The sequence below is a fragment of the Vombatus ursinus genome, unplaced genomic scaffold (genome assembly GCF_900497805.2).
Source record: "Vombatus ursinus unplaced genomic scaffold, bare-nosed wombat genome assembly UNPS02014932.1, whole genome shotgun sequence".
NCBI classification, from domain to species: domain Eukaryota; kingdom Metazoa; phylum Chordata; class Mammalia; order Diprotodontia; family Vombatidae; genus Vombatus; species Vombatus ursinus.
The window spans coordinates 10,672,849-10,691,537 of NW_020954710.1; the positions used below are offsets into that span (position 1 = coordinate 10,672,849).

Sequence of the window (18,689 nt, forward strand, 5' to 3'; positions counted from 1 at the left end):
CCTGCCATGCTGGCTTCCCTCCAGGCTCAGCTTAGGAGCCTCACTGATGATAGTGTTGTCTTTATCCAACTCTCCTTTGCCCCCATTACTCCCCATCTTCTATTAATCTTGTTGCTCCTAGCCTCACTCTCAGTGGTAGAATATAAACGCCAGGGCAAAGACCTGTTTTGTCATTGTAGTACCTTGCATGTGGTATTTACTTAATAAATGTTTGTGTTAGTTGAATTAAATTTATCAAAAACATCTATTATGTCACTTCCTAATCCTTCTCTTTTTCAGGCTAATTTTCCTACTTTCTTCAGCTGTTTTCCTGTACCTAATCTCTGGTCTTCGTGCCATTTGGGGTCCCCATGCTTTCTACATTCTCCCATTTGTCAGTGGGACGGTCCAAACAGGTGCTCCTTCCTTTAGATGTTTTACCTCTCCAGGCAACCTCAAGTTGCCTCAGCAGCTTTTATTTTTGGCTCCCATCTCACCCGTTGACTCATCAAGTTTTCAGGGCTCTGAGACTCTGGAGCTCTTCCTTAGAAACTGCTGTCTAGCCCATGCCCAACCTCCCCATCCTGTACCCCTCATCTGATTTTTTAAGCTCAGTATAGCATTTGACATGACTCCCTATGCAGTTAAGACAACCCTGCTGCTCCCTAGTCCTTTGCAGAAATGTGAAATGGTGTATATGACATCTTTTTTTTTCTATTTGTCAGTTTTGCTAAAATTTTTTCTCTACTTCCTCTTTTCCTTCCCTTAATTTTGTTATAATTGTTATGAGAGAAATTTATAGAAATAAAGATAAAAGATATCAATAAAAATATATTTTTAAAAAATTTCATTTGGTTAGTTTTGATCCATCATTCCAGCATTTCAGTATCTTCGGCTTGTGACCATGTTATACATTAGCTATACTCCCCCTCTTCCCCCCCAACCATGTGTCATCTACAGATTCTGAAACATCCCATCTGGATCTTCATTTAAGTCATTGATACATATAAGGACAGAGTCCTGGAGCAATCCCTGAGAAGACCCTCTACCCCCTTCATGCTGACATCATTTCTGGTCACTTCCCTTTGAGCACAGTCATTCAGAATGGACCCTCCTTTATGTCAGGGATTGCTTTGTTTTTTACCTTGTATCCCTAAGCACCTAGTAGGTGCTTAATAAATGCTGATTCTTAATGGTCACCACTGAGTTTCAGTTTCAAATCCACCTGATCATTTAGGCCAAATTTTTTCCATCTCTTCCACAAAGATAGCATGAGACTGTCAAATGCTTTACTGAAATCCAGGTATATTTTGGTTAAGGAATTCCCCTAATGTATCAATCTAGTAACTCCATCAAGAAAAGGAAATGAGTTAGGTCTACCATGACTTGTTTTTGGTGAAGTCATGTTAAATGTTTCTGTTTGTCATTTTGCCCTTCACAACATGGCTTCGGTCAACCTTTCAACTCTTCACACATTCTACAGTTTGGCCAAATTGGCCTTCTTACTGTTTCTTATATACAGCATTCCATCTCCCACCTCCGTGCCTTTGCACTAGCTGTACCCTATTCCTTTGATGCCCTCCCTCTTCATCTTTGCCTCTTAGAATCATTGGTATGCTTCAACTTTCAGCTTATGTGCCAGCTTCTATATGAAGTATATCCTGGTTGGTCATTCTCCCCTCCCCCCCCATTTTTATTGGCTTCCCCTCCCCCATCCCACATTATCTTTTTTATCACATTATGTTTTTTTTTATTTTTGTATCCTAGCACCTAGCACAGTACTTGGTACATAGTACGCCAAGTAGTATATTGAAGGGAGAGTCGATTGATGTTGGCTCTTAGTAGTCACCACTTCACTTTCTAAAAGCTCTCAAGCCATCTCTTTAATAACATACTGTAGAATTTTACCAGAAATTAAAGTTAGGATCAGTGAACCTTAGGGTTTTTTTTATTAAATTTTATTTTATTTTCAGATCTGCATTTTCATTCTCCCACCCCCAGATGAGAAAGCAAGAAAAACAAAACCCCTATTACGAACATGTAGTCAAGCAAACCAAATTCCCTTAATTGGCCATGTTGGAAAAAAACATATATAAAAAACAGACTTTTAGTTTGAAGATGACATCCTCTGCTGCTTTTTGAAATTAGGCCATTTTTCCCATCTTTGGTGTTGAAGCCATTTCCCCCTTCTCTACACTTTTTTAGAGATTACAGATAGTAGTTCAGCAATCATACCTGCCAGTTATTTAAGAGCTTTCTTATGAACTTAGTGACTTGAATTCACCGAGGGCACCAGGTACTCCCTCTCCATTTCTTTACTGTTTGAGAGTGGGAAGGTATCTCAGTAGCCTTGGTAGCCATCTGGTCCAACCCGTACCCAAAAGGAAACCCGACAGTAAGTGGTTCTCTGTCCAAAGACCTCCTGTTGACAGAGAACCCACCACCTCTGGAGCCCACCCTTTCCACTTTCGGACAGCTCTCCTTGGTAGGAAGATTTCCCCATATCCAGCCTAATTTGGCCTCTTTACAATGTTCCCCCACTGTTCCTGGCTCTGCCTTCTGGCACCAGGTGGAGAGAATCCAGTCTGTCCTCTAAATGATAGCTCTTCAAGTGGAAAAGTTTCATGTTCTTCCTGAGCTTTCTCAGCTTTTCTCTTAGCTTATTCTAACATGAACTATTTTCATTCTGTCATTTCTAAGCCAAAGATCATTTCTTTTGGACAAAGAAAACAGACATAAAACAAGATTTGAGTGGTTCTGCTTTCCTCCTGTTATCATGGTCCCCGTCTACTCCAAGCCACAGTCCTGTCCTTTTTTTGGTCTTCCTCTTCACCCCAACACGGATTGTAAGGCTTTTTTATTGTCATTGCATTCAAAAAGTCATTTTTTTGTTGTTGCAGTCCTTTGCATTCATCAACAGTTTCAGCTCATTTTGACTTTTAACATGAAGTCTAAGTGGGTCAGCGATCTCTCTACATCCACCTTGTTTCTTTAGCTACCTCTCCCTTTTCTTCCTCACCAGAATTGTTTCTCTTGGTGTTTTCAGAATGTCATTCTTGAGAGTATTCTGCCCCTCGCAGAGTGATTTCCCTGATAGAATTTTAGACTGTGGGATCTTGTCTGTCCTTTCTCTGAACTCCAAATAATGCGTTTTCTCAATTAAAGATAATGATATTTTAAAATGACCATGAAAAGTACAAAACTGTTTACCTTCCATTTTTTTTTTTTGCCTTAATCATTAAGGGAAAAAGTGACCGAAGAATAGAATAGGTGAGTTCTTGATAACTGCCTTTTTCCTTCATTAAGGGTCCTGCTTCACATCTCCTGTGGGATATAGGGGAGGATAAAGTATAGACTGAAGAATATCTCTTTTGTGTAATGATTTTTCTTTAATGACCCAAGAAGAAGGTGGGACACAAAGTAGACTAAGAGTAATCTAGAAACGAGGTGCACTCGTTAAAAGTGCTTTGTAAGGTCAACATATTTTTTGAAGGCTTACTCCACACAAGGTACAGAAAAGTTAGATTTGGCCTTTTCCTTTTCTTTTTCCCCTATCCTATCCCCTTGGACATAGCTTTAAAAAATGCTTTGTGAATACTGGGGCATTATGAACACCCCTCTCCATCCTTCTTCCCTCCCCCCACCAGCGAGCTATCCCTAGAGTGGCTCAGCCAAACCTACCACATCCCCAGCTGGGAGAGAATGCCCCTGCCCCATCTTTGCAGAGTTAGCGCAGTTCTGGGTTTGTACGGTGGAGGAAAAACTAAAAAAGTTGCGGCGCTTGTGTGAAAAGCACCATGCCGGTGTCATAAGAAACAGTGACTTTGTAGAATTCAGAGAAGCGGGGGCAGCTAGGTGGCGCAGTGGATAGAGCTCTGGCCTCGGAGTCAGGAGCACCTGAGTTCACATCCAGCCTCAGACACTTGACACAGTAGCTGGGTGACCCTGGGCAAGTCACTTAACCCCAGATTGCCTTACCAAAAAAACAAACAGCAACAACAAAAAGAATTCAGAGAAGCACCAGAATACTTCAGTGAACCATTTCAGAGCAGAATAAGCAGAATCATGTAAACAGAAGCAACCCTGTGCAATTAGAATAACCAAGCCTGGCCTAAGAGCAGGCCGGAGCATGGTTCTTGAACCACTCTTCTTTCTTTGCAGAGGTGGGTGTGGCTGGTGCTGCGCAGATACTGCCAGATGTGGTCAAAGTGTGCGTCAGTTTTGATAAGTGGCGTTTAGGTTTTTTGTTTCTTGGTTTTTTTGTTTGGTTGGTTGGTTTTTTGGTTTGTTTGTTTTTTTTCTACAAGAGGGCATGAGTGAGGTACATATTTGGAAATGAATTAGATGGAAAGCCAAAGGCATCAATTTTTAAAATTGCTTGTCCTGAGAGGCAGCTGGGGCGCAGTGGATAGAGCACCAATCCTGGTGTCAGGAGGACCTGAGTTCAAATCTGGCCTCAGACACTTCACACTTAATAGCTGTGTGACTCTGGGCAAGTCACTTAACCCCAATTGCCTCACCAAAAAAAAAAAAAAAAAAAAAAAAGAATAAAATTACTTGTCCTTTGAGTAGCTTTTTCATAGCTTCATCCCACTACCACTGACTTCAGGAATTAGAGGATCTTTTTGGATTCCCAGTCCTTGTGATGAAGCGCACTGCAGTCCCCCTGTCATTCAGGAACTGTTTTTGACATCACTCGAAAGCCAGCATGGTAGTCTAGGCTGTCCAGACTTAGCTAGGTCAGTCCTCAGACAGCAGAGAGTTCATTCTTGGGTTGGTAACTTGTTAGGGCTGCCCAGACCTTGAGCTCCGCTGTCCTAAGCCTTTGAGACCCCAGAGTTGCTGCCTCCCACACCCACCCCTCCGGCCACAGGGAGGCATCACAGTTTTACTGGAATGGAACAGGTTAATTATGTGGGTATGAAAAAAGGAGTGCCTGTTTTCATTATTACCATGATTGCATGCCAGTAGCCAAAACTATGGCTGTCAGCAAGGACGTTCCCAGGGGGAAGGTGTCAGGAGGAGGTAACCAATGTTTTGTATCTTTCCTGCTTTGGGCTTGCCAAACGTGCCAGTGTGCCGTCGTATTTGGAAAAAGAAAAGCGTTTGTCTTACAAACTCTTTCTTCTTGAAAAATGATTTCTGAGAGGTTTCAGAAAAGACTAGTGTAAGGCTTTCGTGACCACAGCCAGAATTTGAGCTGAATATCAGGAGATGGAAGCAAGTGTGATCCAGAGGGTAAAAACCCACTTGGAGGCCAGCATTTGTTTACAAAAGTCCTTGGTCTCCTGCTTGTGATCTCATCAGAACTCATATCTGATGCTTCTTACCAGACTTTTGGCCACGTGTTATCTGGGAGGTAATAACTCAAACTCTCTTTGGGAGGGGGAAGAGAAGGGAATGAGCATGTATTAAGTACTTGCTGCATGGCAGACACGGTGCTAAGCACTTTATCATTATTATCTCATTTTATCCTCACCCCAGCCCTGAGAAAGAGATTCTGTAAAAATGCCCATTTTACAGTCGAGGAAACAGAGACAGCTAGAGGTGAAGTGACTTGCCCAGGGTCACACAACTAGCAAACATGAGGTAGTATTTGAAATCAGATGCTCCTGACTCCAGGCCCAGCGTGATGCTCGCTGCCCCTGGAGTCCAAATTCATCAAGTTCTGTTACTGTGGTCTGTTCAGTTTCAAAAGATGATTTCCTTGGGCTAGATGCAGAGTAGCCAACAGACATCAGATGTTCCCCAGATCATGAAAAGAAATGTTCTTGTACACTCAGTCACATTTTCTTAAGTAGATTTATTTGAGTTTCATTTTATTTGAATTTCAGCATACTTGGCCCTTGAGTCTTAAAACTCTTCTTGGCTTCCCCCAGTGTTTCTGTTTCGATTATTTTCCATAGACTTGGAGCAGCATCAGAGCATTGCAGATTCTCTGAAGCCACTGGCGCCACTGATGGAGTTTTCACAGTTATTTTGGCCTGGGTTTTAGGAGTGAGACTTGAGAAATGGTTTTAAAGTCTTGAAAGCTAATGGGCCTTGTGGTGACTTGGGCGATGGTCAGTGCAAGGTCAGTGTAAATTTGTGTCCTGAACACAATTTAGAGGCTGATGTCTCTGGCCTGTGGAAAAGGAGAAAAAAGGAAAGGAAAGAAAGCCCAATTTAATGCCGAGTCCTTCAGCTTATTTTTGTCTCCTAAATTATTTGCCCATAAAGTAAAATCAAACCATTTGGGCTGAAATTACATGAAAATTTCACTTCATGATCATGTTTAAAGTCCTGAACTGAGGAGAAAAAAGAAGTAGACAGTTCATTCAACAGGCCTTTCTTGCGTACCTACTGTGTGCCAGGCACTGTGCTGGATCCCACGGAAAGGGGGAAGGGAACAAGCATTTATATAGCACCTGCTACGTTCCAGGCTCTGGATAAGTGCTTTATAAATACATCTCACTTGATCCTCACAACAACCCTGGGAGCCAAGTACTGTTATGATCCCCATTTTACAGTTGAGGAAACTGAGGTAGACAGAAGAATTGCTTAGGGTCACATAGCTAGTAAATGTCTGAGGCCACATTTGAACACAGATCTTCCCGACCCCATGCCCAGGGCTCTGTGCACTGTGGTGTGCCTTAGCTGCCTCAGAGACAAAAATAAAACAGTCTCTGCTCTCTGTTAGGGGAAAACAATAACATGTACATTGATAAGGAAATTCGTTGGTTTGTTCGCAAAGAGGACCAAAATGACATCACTATATTGGAGTTAAGTTACAGTGTGTCCGACTGTGGCTGATCAGACACAGTCCATGTGCACATTTGGGGTGGAGATGGCTCTAAATTTGCGCATCTCAGATTGCTTTTGAGCTACTGCAATTCTGCTCTGTTTATAGAGCATAGTGCCTTCTTTGACATGGGCACACCATGTTGGGCACTCTTGTGCCAATGTCTCCCATGTTACACAATCAATTCCAAAGTTGATAAGGAAATACAAAACATAAATACTATATGTATGTGTAGATATATAGAGACATGTAAAATAAATGCAAAGTGATTTGAAGAGTCACTAAACTGGGAAGATCAGAAAAGGCCTCAAGTGAGAAGGTGGTGTTGGAGTTGAGCCTTGATGATAGCCAGGGATTCTGAGAGGTGGGAGGTAGGAGCAGTGCATGCCAGACATGGGTGACCAAGACACAGGGGCATGTGTGTCCAGGGAGCAACACTAGGCCAGTGAAGAATAGCCAGTGGAGTTACTTTCCCAGCAGGCTAGACCAGCTGTATGAAGACAGAAATTATGCTCGATTATGCACAAGAACATTCATGACAGTAAAAAGTTGACTTGAAAAATTTTGAACAAATTTATAATATGTGAGGGTTTAGTAACATTTTGTTTTTAATTATTTTTATTTCATTAAATGTTTCCCAATCTCATATAAAAAAAATTTTTAACAATTTTTTTTTAAAAATTTGAGTTTCAAATTCACTCCCTCCCTCCCACCCCTCCCCTCTCCCTGAGACGGCAAGCAATTTCATTTTGATTATACATGTGAGGTCATGCAAAACGTATTTCCATATTAGTTGTGTTGCAAAACAAAACACAAACAAAATAAAACAATAAAAATAAAGTTTTAAAAAGTGTGCTTTAATCTGCATTCAGACTCCACTCTCTCTGGAGATGAATAGTATTTTTCACTTACAGGTCTTTTGGAATTGTTTTGGATCACTGTCTTGATTAGACACTGCCTTTCACAGTTGATCATCCCTACAATATGGCTGTTACTGTGCACAAAGGTCCGGGTCTGCTCACTTCACCCCGCATCAGTTCATATAAGTCTTCCCAGGTTTTTCTGAAGCCATCCTGCTTGTTTATTTTATGGTTTTGTGATCTGCAAACAGGAATGTTCTTTTTAAAACCACGGCATCTGTTTCCCTAAGTTACCCACTTTCCCAATCCTGCCAGAATTCAAATTTCATCTATGAGTATGTTTTATTTCTTTGGACAGTTGTACTATCTTTGAAAATAGAATAGTGAATTTTGGAATTCTTGGGAACTTTGGTCAACCACAAGGACCAACCACAATTCCAGAGGACTTGAGATTAAATGTTTTACCCACCTCCAAGGGGAGGAAACATTATGGCTCAGAAGGCACATTGAGGCATGGGTTTTATTTTCTTTTGGACAAAGGTAGTTTAAGAATTTGTTTTAACTTTTTTTTAATTATATAGATATAGGTTTTTATAATAACTATACTTGTTTATAATGAGTTTTGTTTTTATTGCTTTTTCAATGAGAGGTATGGGAGTGTGGGCCTGAAAATAGAATAAGATTTTAATTTTATTTTTAAAATAAGCTATCATGTTGGAATGGAAAGAACCCAGGCCTTAGAGTTAGCCCTGGCTTTGAATCAGTCTCTGATGTTGACCCTTGTGTGGGCAAAGTCTCTTCACCTTCCTGAGCCTTAGCTTCCTCATCTTGGAGATGGGAGTGATGAGACTTAAGGTTGTTTTGAAGAAAACCCTCTGTGAAAACCTTCAAGCTCTAACTGTGACGTATTCTCGAGTTACCCACCATGTTCCTCATCTGTGAAATAAGATAGTTGATCTTACGCTTCTGGATCTGGAGTAGGAAGGAACCTGCAAGTCATCTGGGCCAACGCTTCCATTTTACAGATGCGGAAAGGGAGGCCAAGAGTGTCGCATAGGTGATAAGTCAGTCCATTCTCAGGCTATGGTTCAGACTCAAGTCCTCTGGCTCCAGGCCAGCTTCTCTTCCCTGCATCATTTCAGCTCTGATATCCATGATTCTCGATGGCAGCCATGCTCATGACAAGCTGAGGTGATGGACAGAATGGAGCACAGAATGGCTCCCTGAGTAATTGTGGAATGTTGTGGAATGCTGAGAGAGCTGTTGTTTCCTGGCTGTACACACCAGACATATTTGTCTTATCTCACCGCTTGTCTTTCCCATCTCCAGGGAACCATCAGCATTGGAATAGATGCCACTGACCTCTTTGACCGCTATGATGAGGATTATGAAGATGGCCCAGGGCGCGGCTTTCCTCGGATTGAAATTAACAAAATGCACATTTCCCAGTCCATCGAGGTAAGGTCTAGCATCACCAGAGCCAGTGCAGGGAAGGCCCCTGGCACCGAGCAGCTGGAGGCGGGGGCGGGGGAGCTGTCTCATCTTTGTTGAGGAAGATTAGGAAGAACGAGCTGTGCTTATCAACCTTAATAATGATGGGGAGGTTGATAGCTGACATTTATGTAATACCTACTGTGTGCCAAGCACTGTGCTGAGTGCCTGTTACAAATATTTTCTCATTTGATCCTCACAACAGCCCTAGGAAGTGGGTGCTATTATTATCCCCATTTTAACTTGAGGAAACTAAGGCAGACAGAAATTAAGGGACTGGCCCAAGGTCATATAACTAGTAAGTGTCTTAGGCCAGATTTGAATCTGTGAAGCTGAGTCTTCTTGACTCCAGGCCCAGTGCTCTATCCACTTTATGTAGCTGTATATTATTTTTATGCCTAAATGTTTAAAGATTACATATTAAGTATTTATAATTTTATACTTAAAATGTATAAAAAACAAAAACCCTCTGGTTACAGCTAAACCTTGTTTGTGATAGTGTTTCAGACATTTTAGTAGGTACAAATATTTGGACTAATTCCTTCAACAAAGACCTACTGTGTGCTGAACACTGTGCTGGGTGCCCAGGATACAAAGACAAGAATACATCCCATTCTTCTGAGGAAAAATACCATGTTTGTTCATGATAAGCCAGTACAAACATATGCTAAGTAAAGGGGCAAAAGGCCTTGAGACTGCATGGTCAGATGTCTGTGGTTGTGGCTACTTGCTGGGCTTGGTCCTATTGATGGTCAGCCTGAAAACTGTAAGGACCTTCCTTTTCCAGGGCAGACAGCGAGGCCAGAAGGGCCAAGTGACCAATCCCTATCACACAGGTGGGAGTGACAGGGCCAGGGCTTCAGTCCGGGTGCTTTGTACCCCATTGCCTCTCATTCTATAAGTCTGAGTCCACGGTGGATGCCTAAATGCCCCACGTGACCATGAGAGGTGATTTTAAATGCAGTCTGGTGTCCCTTGGATATCCACCAGCCCCCTCTGTTTCTCTCTACACTGACTTCTGTACTGAGGTCACTATATTTCAGTCCCCTAGGCTCTAAGTTGTCTAAGTGAAGAGACAGCAGAAAGACCAGGGTTCAGGTCTTACTTCCCATCCATACTGGCTATGTAATTGGCAAGTCACTGAACCCCTCTCAGTGCCCCAGGCAGCTCTCTAAAACTGTCGGGCGCACACAAGCTGCTGATCTGCCATACTGTAAGAGATTTCGATGCTGGGAATCTCCTCTCCGCCCTCAGCAAAATCACAGAACTGGACTTAGAAAAACAAGTGGAATCACCATTCTGCAGGATGCCCATCCAGAAGACAGCGGGCCATCGGGCATGGCTCCTCCAGATACCCTGGTGCTGATTCTAGGAAGCTCATGGTCCTCCTAGAGCTGTCCAGAAGCCCTGAGGGAGGCCAGATGTTGGGCAGTCAGGACGGGCTGGGGGAGTCATAGATAGTACCCCCAGGGCAGTAAAATGAAAATGTCGCTGCAGTTTGGCACAGTAAGATCCCAGTTCTTACTGTAGGCTTCCCATGGCCTTGTGAAGTTGGGCTATAAAAGTACTCAGAACGTGTTAACTCGGGTCCCAGGCAGTCCACTTAGCCAAGTGCTACACCTGAGAAACGAAGAAAGCAGTTTAGGTGATCACACACTGCCACAGGCTGCTGATCGGGGAGTCATCTGCAGATTTGACTGCGTCCTTATAACATATTCATTAGGCGGCTGTAATCAGAACTGCTTATAGCTTTGGTTCATCCAGCAAATGTTGTTTCCCAGGCACCCTTGACAGCAACAGACACAGCCATCCTCTCTGGAAGCCTTTCGACACAGAATGGGAATGGAGGAGGTTCCATTAACTTTGCCCTCCGGCGAGTGACCTCTGCAAAGGGATGGGGAGAGGTAAGAGTGGTTTATTGACCAGGCCTCCTTTCTGCCCATCACAGACTGTTTGCTGGGTGTTGCCCAAACTGTTCGGTGGAGACCGTTTTGTGCAGTAAAAGCTAACCCCTAGGTGGTCTGAGGAGAGCCAGATCAGGGCATACGGCAGAGTCTAAGCTCCAGGCAAAGGCCACAAGTAAGCTCAGGCCTAGTGGCCATGCCACACTGATTTCTTAATTCTAGAGGGATTTTCTGTACTGCGCTAAGACAGGCAGGGCAGGCAGCGGCTTCTCTGTCTCAGAAGGAAGGCTGCCTCCTTGTCTTGGCTTGTTCTCTCTCAGGCTTCGAAGCCTGCCATCTTGATTGAGTCCCTAGATTAGAACCTGGGCGAGGAAGGGGGGGGGGGGCGGTGTCTAATGGCTGTGAGGGGTGAAGCCCCTCTGGCGGGGGTCATCCATATGAGACCTTGGTAGCAGCTGCGAGATGAAAACATCTCTAACTTTTCTTCTTTCTGTCTAAACAGTTTGAATTTGGAGCCGGAGACCTTCAGGGCCCCTCATTTGGCCTAAAGCTGTTTCGTAACCTTACACCAAGATGGTAAATTTAATATAATGCAATCATCTGTTTTGTTGCTCTTTGTAGATTTAGAATTGATTGTGACTTCTGATTCCTCTTGCCTCACATGATGCCAGGCATGTAGTAGCTGCAGTAGACATTTGTTGAATTGAATTGAATTGATTGCAGTAAATAGAGCCCTGTGTTTGATTTGAGATGATTGTGGTAACCAGGAGACTGTGATTCTCAAATTTTTTGGCCTAAGAAAAGATTGTTCCATAGTAGGGGAACTTTGTGATTTTTCTAGCCATGCTTAGTGGTCAGCTATATTTACACCAAGGCCTTAATAGAGAGACAGCGTCAGGCCATAGAAGAAGTGATGATGGTCTTGGAATCAGAAGACCTGCATTTGAATCCTCCCTCCTTGTCCCCTCTCGGGAGTCAGGCTGGCCCTCTGAGGTCCCTTCCAGCTTTACAGTCTATGATCCTCTGAACTGCCTACCAAGCCCACCTTCTTCGTCCTCGCTCTTTGTTACCATTGTCACCTCCAGAACCACAGTTGTGAGGTCCTAAGTTTCCCCGTTTTGAAGGTACCCATGCAAACTCAGTTTGAAGAACAAAGTAGAAAACAATACAAAATCCCTGCACTTTGTACAGACATAATAGAGAGGAAAACTGGCATGGTTTCAGGTATGAATGTGTTATTTTTATTTATTCCGAAAGAAAATTCCTTAGATATAGTATTCTTGTTCCTTTTTTCAAATGGGAGACTTTGAAAGCTTGGGGAGTGGGGAGAGAGGAAAAGAAAAGAGGAAAGAGGGGACAGAGACAAAGAGAGGGGGGAGAAGAGAAAGGGGGGAGGGGGAAGAAAGGGAAGGAAGAGGGAGGAAAGAGGGAGACAAAAGAAGAGAGGCATGCAGAGAAAGAGATGGACAAAGGGAGAGAGGGAAAAAAGAGGCCTACCGAGAGAGAAAGAAGGAGAGGGAGAATGTTGAGAGAAAAGAGAGATAAAATAGAGTAAGTTTACAAGCTTCGTGTGCCCATTTTAATGGCATGAAATACCCCTCTGTAGCCAGAAGATGGCACCAGCTTCCACTTTTAAAAATCTAACTCACAAAGAAATGTTAAAAGAAATCATAGACTTGACTGGGGATTCATATTGGAAATTGGAGTGGTATACGTCACATGAATGGGTGCCCCTTGTCAGTGTCCAGTCAGTGCAGCCTGAGGCAGTGCCCACCAGGCCTGGAGTCTGGACTGTGTCGCTGCAGACCAGCAGGATGATTGACTGAGAACTCCCCATCAGGCACTGCCTCGTTCCACCCCTGGGGGGCCTGTGACGAATGAAGTGCTGGTCAGTTCTGGAATCACTGGGAAGAGAGGGCGGATGATAGATATTGTGGCTGATCTCCTGCTGTCACTTCTTCTCCAGCTTTATTACGACCAATTGTGCTCTGCAGTTTTCATCCCGGGGAATCCGGCCCGGCCTGACCACTGTGTTGGCGAGGAACCTAGATAAGAACACCATGGGCTATTTGCAGTGGCGATGGGGCATCCAGTCTGCCATGAACACAAGCATCGTCCGGGACACGAAGACCAGTCACTTCACCGTGGCCTTTCAGGTAAGCTGCAGCGGAGGGCTTACCATGCAAGGAACAAAGTAACTACAGAAGCACCTCATCCCAGGCTTCAGGGTAAGGCCGTGGTGTGGTCACTGTTCCCTGTCTCGTCCCCTCTTTTCCTTTTTTAAGCCTGGCTGCTGTGCCTCATGGGGAGGATGTGACGTGGCTGGGCAGGTTCTGTCTGGCCAGCAGAGGTCACGTATACTTGTAGAACAGCTCGTTTGGAGGCTTTGAGGTCGTCCTCGATTTCTAATGTGAATGGAATAATAGTCCCCTCCCCCCAAGAGGAATGCTACTTAATGCCCTGGAAAAGCCCATATTCTGGTAGAAAAATGTATGGATTGCAAAGCTTGGAGGGCTTTTCAGCAGCCCAGAGTTAGGGGTACAGGCCAGACTGGCAGCACTTTGCTGAGAGGCCCAGAGCAGCTCCCAGGAGCTCATCATTCCCAGAATAACAGGACTGCCAGGCCAGTGAGAGGGAGCATAAGTATTATCTCCATTTTACAGATGAGGAAGTTAAGGCTCAGAGAAGGAAGGTGATTTGCCCGTGGTCAAATACCTTGTGAGTGCTGGAGGTCTCCTGTCTCCACTTCCAGAGCTCATTTTCCTAGAGTGCATTGCTAGAATTTTTATCCTCAATTCATTAGTCCTGACAGCTGTCACAGCTCCAGTATCCTGGGGACCCCAGAACACTTGGATTCAACACATTGTGAACTGCCCATTGTGTACAAAGGCCCACAAAGATAGGCCAGAGCTTGTGTCACCTGTGGGGCTCACAGTCTAGTAAGGGGTTCAAACACCAATAAGATTAACATCATATTTACGGTATTATAGGACAGATACACCAGATGAGGTTCAGAGGCACTATGATGTCTAATAGGAAAGGTCATTCATCGCCATTTGTCAGGGCTGGCTTCATGGGGGAGGTGATGTATGAGTTGGGTTTGATCCACAGAAATTAAGTGGGAAAAGAGGGGAAGGGAAAAACCTTTTAGGCATGGGATCAGTGTGAGCAAAGGTCTGGAGCACATGTGTGTGGGGTGGACAGTGGTCCAGTTTGGTTGGAGCATAGCGTGCCTGGGGTAGGGGGTGGGGGGTTATGAGGTAAGGCTAGAGTGATGAAGTCGTGCCACACACCTGGTTTTGCCAAGAAACAGTACTTAACCCATGTCCTTTCCCACTCTCTCTTTTCAAAGCTTGGAATCCCCCACTCCTTTGCATCGATCAGCTATCAATATAAATTCCAAGATGATGATCAGACACGTGTGAAGGGTTCTGTCAAGTAAGTCCCAGCCAGGTCATCATTGCCTCCAACAAAGAAGTATGTTGGTTTAGCAAGGTGTTTTCTGATCAGGTTGGGGGGCAGTTGGTATGAGGTACGTTGCTACATGATTTGGCCGATGGTGCCAGCTGCAGTTGGCTCTGATGATTAAGTAAAGTGGGAAAACGTCCGTTATAACTATACCTGTGGGTAGGAGGGATGTGTCATTGAGAGGGGAGGTCAGTCATTGTCTCCCTTCCCTAAAGAGAACACTGAAACATCTCTCTTGGTCTTACCCTCTCTCGTTTGGTCTTTCTAGGGCAGGTTTCTTTGGGATGGTGGTAGAATATGGAGCAGAGAGGAAGATTTCTAGGCACAGTGTTTTAGGAGCTACTGTCAGCGTTGGAGTCCCACAGGGTGTCTCTCTCAAAATCAAGTAAGTTGAGTCCTGGACGTTGGCTAGACATCTCACCCAAGTGGGAGCAGTCCCTGTGGGCTAGCCTTTGGTGGGCGGCTTCATCTCTGATGTGGAGTTAGTGCCAAGGAGACAAGCAGTTGTGGCCTCCAGTTGTTGGGGTCTGAAAGGAGAGCAGCTGCGAAAGAACAGATCCGTTGAAGTCCCAAGGCCCTGAGCTGGAGCCATTCAGACTGGCTTCACATCCACAAAACAGCCCTTCCATGCCGCGAAAGAAGCCTTTCTCATGCCTAGAACTAGTTGCATCACATGGTGTTGTCGGCGTGTAAAGAGTTTCTCTGCTGTTCACACACTGCAGAAATCTTTCCGATAAATTGTCTTTAGCTAATTGGCCATCCCTGTCCCGAGCTCTGAGTGCCACGCTCGTATTCGTCCAGAAGGTGGCACCAGAGCCCCAAAAGTGGACTCTACTCCTTGTCTACCTTTCCAGTTCTTGACAAACCGAGATTAAAACCTCATCACTCCTCGAGTACTCTCCCTTCTGTACGTTGTAAATGACACCGATTGAACAGAATTTCTGTTTCTTAGAACAGAATCCATACCCCACTTCCAAGCCTGGCCTGCAACGGTTCTTGCCATCCCATAGAGAACAGACTCAGTGCTTTACCCTTGAAACCAGCTGGTGCTGACGTCCTTATGGCCGTCATGTGTCTCCTACATGCGTTCCCACACTTGTGGAGTAGGAGGCTTGACGAAGGGTCAGTCAGAAGAGAGTTTGGCCCCAGAGCAAACTTATCCCGTGTGACTGAGTTACACTGTTTATCTGGACCCCACCCTGGGAAACTGAGTCGTCTTCTTCTTATTTTGTAGGCTGAATAGGGCCAGCCAGACTTATTTCTTCCCTATTCACTTGACGGATCAGCTCCTTCCCAGCGCTGTATTCTATGCCACCGTGGGACCTCTGGTTGTTTACTTTGCCATGCACCGACTAGTCATCAAACCATACCTCAGGGCTCAGAAAGAGAAGTGAGTTTGTCCTTTCTCCCTGGGACTGCTTTTGCCCAAGAATGTGCTGCGTCTATGGGATTGTGTGTCCTGAGCTCCCTGAAGGCCTGAGAAATGTGATGAAGAATGGAGAATGGGAGTCATTTGGTCGGAATCACTCTGACCTAAAGTCACTGCAAAAGTACTAGAATGCCACCAGATTTCATGGGATGAAGGGGTTCCCCAAGAGGGAGGGGGCAGTAGTGAAGATAAGGAGTGACTTTGCTATAAGAAAATTACAAGAGTAAGTTCAAGTGACCTTTAACAAAAACTACACAGTCCTGGGAGCTTTCACAGTGAGTTGAATTGTATCATATGATTCTCCTCCTTTACTGGGATTTAGTCTTTCTGCACTGGTGAGGTTTTGCTAGGGAGGGTCTGCTTTCAGAAGAGTCAGGTGTCCCCCATATTCCATTGGAGCAGTTGGGTGAGAGCATCATGAGGTCACATGAATGGGCTGTCCAGCTCTGCCTCACAGTGGGCATGATGCCACCTTGACAAGCCTAGCAGAAGCCCCAGAGCTCGTCATACCATCTGCTAGAGGGTGTGACAGGGAGGCCAACTCTTTGCACTCCTGTGGAATACTGCGTGGCTTATGTGTGGCTTGTGTTTTCTTTTGTAAGAGAACTGGAAAAGCAGAGAGAGAGCACAGCCACCGACATCCTGCAGAAGAAACAGGAGGCAGAATCTGCTGTGAGTGACCAAGGGCTGGGCCATCGGGCAGTGTGCGCTCGGTCCCAGGAGAGCACTTCCCATGTCTTTTGTCACCGTGGGCAGTAGGGAATGCCGGGGGCCCTGCACATGACTGCCAAGGGTGACTCGGACCCTTCATATGATTGTTTTTAATGCGTTGATAATTAGCTTTTCTGCCCTCTCACCCCCTCCCCATTGCCAGTGACCCCTTCTGACCCCTTCCTTATGACAGAGTTAACACTTGTCTGCCCTGGTGACTGCATCTGGCTGCAGCCCAGCCTTCCCCTCTCTTAAGGAGGAAGATGTGCGCTTCTTTTCAGGGACCGAGACTGACCTTTGCAATTAGTCCGTTTGGTTGACTTTTAGTACCATGTTCATGTACTGTATTGTAGTCACTGTGTACGTTTTCTTGGCTCTGCTTTCTTCATCCTGCATCAGTCCATGTGTCTCCTCAGGCTTCTCCGAATTCTTCACGCTTGTCATGTCTTCTCAGTGCCCTTTTATGTTAGGAATACCACTGTCGTGTAGCTGATGAGCCCATCTAGAGTTTATGGCGGCAGGGCTCGTGATTTTTTTTTTCTTTTTAGTGAGGCATTCGGGGTCAAGGGACTTGCCCAGGGTCACCCAGCTAGTAACTGTCAAGTGTCTGAGTTTGGTTTGAACTCTAGTCCTCCTGACTCCAAGGCCGGAGCTCTATCCACTGCACCACCTGGCTGCCCCAGGGATGATTTTTAAAAGCTGGGCACACCTTTCCTCCTTCCCCTGAGCAGCTCGGTGTAATTCTTTCATTAAAGACAGCCCTCTCCAGGCATTCTCAGCTTCTCCCCCAGCCCTCAGGAGCTCCGTGGGAGGTCACTTTACTTTCCCCTCGCCTAAGCCTGAGTTAACCCTGAGGTTGCCATGTAGTCAGGAAGCTCTCCCTGTCAGGGCAGTCCCATTCCTGGAGCTGAAGCCTGACGTTCCCAGCTTGGGCTTGTTTCTGGCTGGCTCTCTGCCTTCCCCACCTCCACCTGTTTTCATTGCTCCGTATTTTGGTTTCCTCTCCATGGTGGGATCCAGTGAAAGCTGACTTCCGCCATCTTGGTCCACTGGCAGGTTCGGTTGATGCAGGAATCCGTACGAAGAATAATCGAGGCAGAAGAGTCCAGAATGGGTAAAAGCACTGTCAGCTTCCTTGGGTCGGGGGGCTCTGGGTGCTGGAGGGGAGCAAAGCAGGCGGCACGGGCACCTTCTCTGGGCTACAACTCGGTGTGCTCCTCAGGACTGATCATCCTGAACGCCTGGTATGGCAAGTTCGTCAATGACAAGAGCAGGAAGAACGAGAAGGTGAAGGTGATTGATGTGACCGTCCCCCTGCAGTGCTTGGTAAAGGACTCCAAGCTCATCCTCACCGAAGCCTCCAAGGTACTGGCGCCGCCGTGCCCACAGAGTGGGGGAGGCAAGCCTGACTGATTGGACGTGGTTAAATTCCCTCCCAGAGCCCAAGCCAGGATTCCTCCGTGCCCTTTGGTCACAGAATCTACACAGGGCTGAGCATACAGTAAACAAATACATAAATAGGTTGATACCAACCTCCCAGAACTCAGAGCTTCCTTAAGGAAGGGCTGGAGTCTCTGGTTTTTTGTTTCATTTTTCCACTTGGCAGAGATGCTGCTGTGAAGACGCAGGCTTGTAGGATGAGAAGGGGAGGACCTGTGTTGGGACTAGAAGCCTGGGACTGAAGAGGGAACTTTCAGACCCAGCGGTTGTGTTTTCCGGAGGCCTTCTAGGCACAGATTTTGATGTCGATGCTGCGTCCTGTTATGGCTACCCTGGTCAGCTTGCAGGCCGAACCTTAGGGGGATTTGCGGGGCTGACTCATGGTATCTCTGTGTCTCTCATCACAGGCCGGGCTTCCTGGGTTTTATGACCCATGTGTGGGAGAAGAGAAGAGCCTAAAGGTGCTTTACCAGTTTCGAGGCGTGCTGCACCAAGTGATGGCATCGGACAAAGAAGCCCTTCGGATACCAAAGCAGTGTAAGTCATCCTGCCCTGTCCTGCCCACCCGTCCTCCGGGGTGCCTGCTGTGGGACACAGTCTGTCCTCGAGGAACCCACACATAAGAG

General features: G+C 45.6%; 1 protein-coding gene across 1 annotated transcript in view; it reads left to right on the forward strand.

The window, feature by feature from the left end:
* DNAJC11 (DnaJ heat shock protein family (Hsp40) member C11) overlaps positions 1-18,689 on the forward strand; it is a 75,000-nt gene that overhangs the window by 54,584 nt on the left and 1,727 nt on the right. Inside the window, exons 5-15 of the mRNA XM_027843840.1 lie at positions 8,950-9,078; positions 10,893-11,015; positions 11,518-11,591; positions 12,982-13,171; positions 14,368-14,453; positions 14,752-14,868; positions 15,718-15,873; positions 16,515-16,584; positions 17,680-17,737; positions 17,846-17,988; positions 18,471-18,600. Coding sequence (XP_027699641.1) covers positions 8,950-9,078; positions 10,893-11,015; positions 11,518-11,591; positions 12,982-13,171; positions 14,368-14,453; positions 14,752-14,868; positions 15,718-15,873; positions 16,515-16,584; positions 17,680-17,737; positions 17,846-17,988; positions 18,471-18,600 — 1,276 coding nt within the window. The remainder of the gene's footprint in view (positions 1-8,949; positions 9,079-10,892; positions 11,016-11,517; positions 11,592-12,981; positions 13,172-14,367; positions 14,454-14,751; positions 14,869-15,717; positions 15,874-16,514; positions 16,585-17,679; positions 17,738-17,845; positions 17,989-18,470; positions 18,601-18,689) is intronic.